The sequence below is a fragment of the Antrostomus carolinensis genome, unplaced genomic scaffold (genome assembly GCF_000700745.2).
Source record: "Antrostomus carolinensis isolate BGI_N321 unplaced genomic scaffold, ASM70074v2 scaffold19988, whole genome shotgun sequence".
NCBI classification, from domain to species: Eukaryota; Metazoa; Chordata; class Aves; order Caprimulgiformes; family Caprimulgidae; genus Antrostomus; species Antrostomus carolinensis.
Window position 1 is genome coordinate 1 of NW_010335311.1, and position 2,547 is coordinate 2,547.

Consider the following 2,547-nt stretch of genomic DNA (forward strand, 5'->3'; position numbering starts at 1 on the left):
GGAGCCTGCAGTGCTCCGCTGAGGGAGGGAGGGAGGGAGGGAGGATGCGTGTGTTGCCTCGGCCAGGATTTTTCCTCAGTGTGTTTCTTGTACTGATGTGCCTGTTTGTGTTGGGCTTTCTTTCTTTCTTTCTTTCTTTCTTTCATTCTCTTTTGTTTTTGACAGGAAAGAGCAAGAGCTTGATTCGAAAGATGCTATCATACTGCATCAGTTTTCGAGGCCTAGCAATGGTGTTCCGAGTTTGTCTCCCTTCTGTCTGAAAATGGAAACTTACTTGAGGATGGCTGATTTACCCTACCAGGTACATTGTGCGGCTTTCCTTTACACTGCAGCTCGCTGTCGTTGCATGAAATGGCAAATAGGCATCCTGTCTCTCCTCCCCCCAGTCTGTCTCATCGAGGGAGATGTAAACATACACCTACAACAGGGTGGGTACGCCAACACTTTTATGTCTCCAGTTAAATCTGGTGCATAAACCCTTACGGATATGACTTGAATAACATTGGTCTGGAACAGCTCTAGATTTAACTTGCAAAGCTAAATGAATGATGACAAAACAAGGGGAAATGGGTTTAAACTGAAAGAGGGCAGGTTTAGATTAGATATTAGGAAGAAGTTCTTCACTGTGAGGGTGGTCAGACACTGGAACAAGGGCAGGTTTAGATTAGATATTAGGAAGAAGTTCTTCACTGTGAGGGTGGTCAGACACTGGAACAGGTTGCCCAAGGAAGTTGTGGATGCCCCCTCCCTGGAAGTGCTTAAGGCCAGGCTGGATGAGGCTTTGAGCAACCTGGTCTAGTGGAAGGTGTCTCTGCTGATGGCAGGGGGGTTGGAACTAGATGATCTTTTAAGGTCCCTTCCAATCCAAACCATTCTGTGATTCTGTGCATGTTTGAAGCTAGCTTGTCTGGAAGTGCTGAAATGGGAGAGTAGTCTGGAGTTTATATAACACTAAACTAAACTAAACACAAACTAAAGGATTTGGTCTTTGAATTTCGCCATGCTAAAGAGGTCAAGATTCAGCAGATGCAGCTTCTTATTTTCCTGGAGGATTTATCTCTGGAGCTCTCCTGGGAAGATGTGCTTGCCTTTTGCTTCACCTCCCATTTCCAGTGCTTTCCCTCCAGTGAAGGAAGACAGGATTGCTTTTAGAGATCATGAATGCTGCTCCTTAATTGTGTCTGGGTTCGTCCTGTGCCATCTTCCTGCAGGGGACAAAGCCTGAGCTACTCTGGTGCATGAAAGCCAGGAGTGTGGAAATTTGAATCTAGCAGTCTTGCCTGGTAGCATCACAGTTCAGCTCTGACGCCACAAGTCTGGTGTGCACCTTGTCGTGCTGTCGGCAAGTTGTACAGCGTGCAAGCTCTTTGAAACATGGGATGGGTTTCTCTTCTGCTTGTGTAAAGCCTTGAGTGCATTTAAGATGATACAACGGTAGTGGTAATTATAATGAGGATCTTAGGTAGAAGAAATGTCTCTCTTCCTCCCCCACCCCCTTTCCCTCCGCCCCCCCAATGGTCTAAATTTGGCATCTTTCTTTGTCTCAAAGAGGCTGAGCTCTGGGTAAGTTGCATGCTCACCCCACGTGGGTTCAGGTGACTTTTTACTGCTGCATACCAAGGTGCTAGGAAGAAGTTTTTGTTTATATCCAGTGTTTTACAGAGGAAAACCAACTATATTAAAACTTTTTTTTTTTTTTAAACACATTTGTGGTTGATACTCATTCAGCTTTGTATGCAGTTAAACTGCTTTACATCAGTGGTGAAAGAAGACCTAATTAGTACGTTTTGCTTAAGTCTTTAAGAGCCTGAGTTTATTGTTCATTATCTTGAGATTTAATGGTACTTGCATCGGATACTTCAGAGCATTGAAGAGGGACATGTCCATCCTATGGGATGTATTTTACTCATTTAGGTTTACTGAATGTACAAGGTACTGAAGCTTGAACATGTCATTAGAGCTGGAGAACTTAGTGCACATTGCTTCTCTGCCCAGAGTAATTTGGGTAGAAACTGCACATTTTAAAGGAAGACTATTTTGATGAGATCAGGTTTCTTTCTAATGGCAGTTGATGCAGTTCAGAGGTTTGTGATTGATCAGAGTTGCTCTGATGGAGGGTAGTTAAAGGAAGCTGCAGGATCAAAGATGGTTGTTACAGGATATGGTCACTCCTGAAAGATAACGCTTGCAAGTTTGTGTGATTCAGGATGGAATTTGTTAGACAGCTAATGCTGGGTGGAGGTGAGTCACCAAGCTTTTTGCAGAGAGAGGGATTTACAGAGAGTTATCCTTCCCTCTTTATTTTCTGTGCTGAAAGTCAGCTTTGCTTTTTGGTGTTGCATCTCTCTCTATCCTTACTTGCTAGCTGTGAGCACACTAAGTTGGCATGGGTCAGCAGGACCACCCAAAGCAACAGCCCTGCCTTCAGTGCATCCTTCTCGTGCCTTCCTGCATGTGCTTTTTCTGGGCCAGAGCTGGCCTAGCTGGAGCCATGAAGGGTTAGTTTATTTGGTTTTAACCCAGCTCGGTTCCCCAGATGCTCCACGT

General features: G+C 44.6%; 1 protein-coding gene across 1 annotated transcript in view; it reads left to right on the forward strand.

Annotated features, from left to right (window-relative positions):
• The first annotated feature begins 169 nt into the window (after positions 1 to 169).
• Positions 170 to 2,547, forward strand: part of FAXC (failed axon connections homolog, metaxin like GST domain containing) — a 21,872-nt gene continuing 19,494 nt past the window's right edge. The window contains exon 1 of the mRNA XM_010174511.2: positions 170 to 301. Coding sequence (XP_010172813.2) covers positions 263 to 301 — 39 coding nt within the window. The 5' untranslated portion in view covers positions 170 to 262. The remainder of the gene's footprint in view (positions 302 to 2,547) is intronic.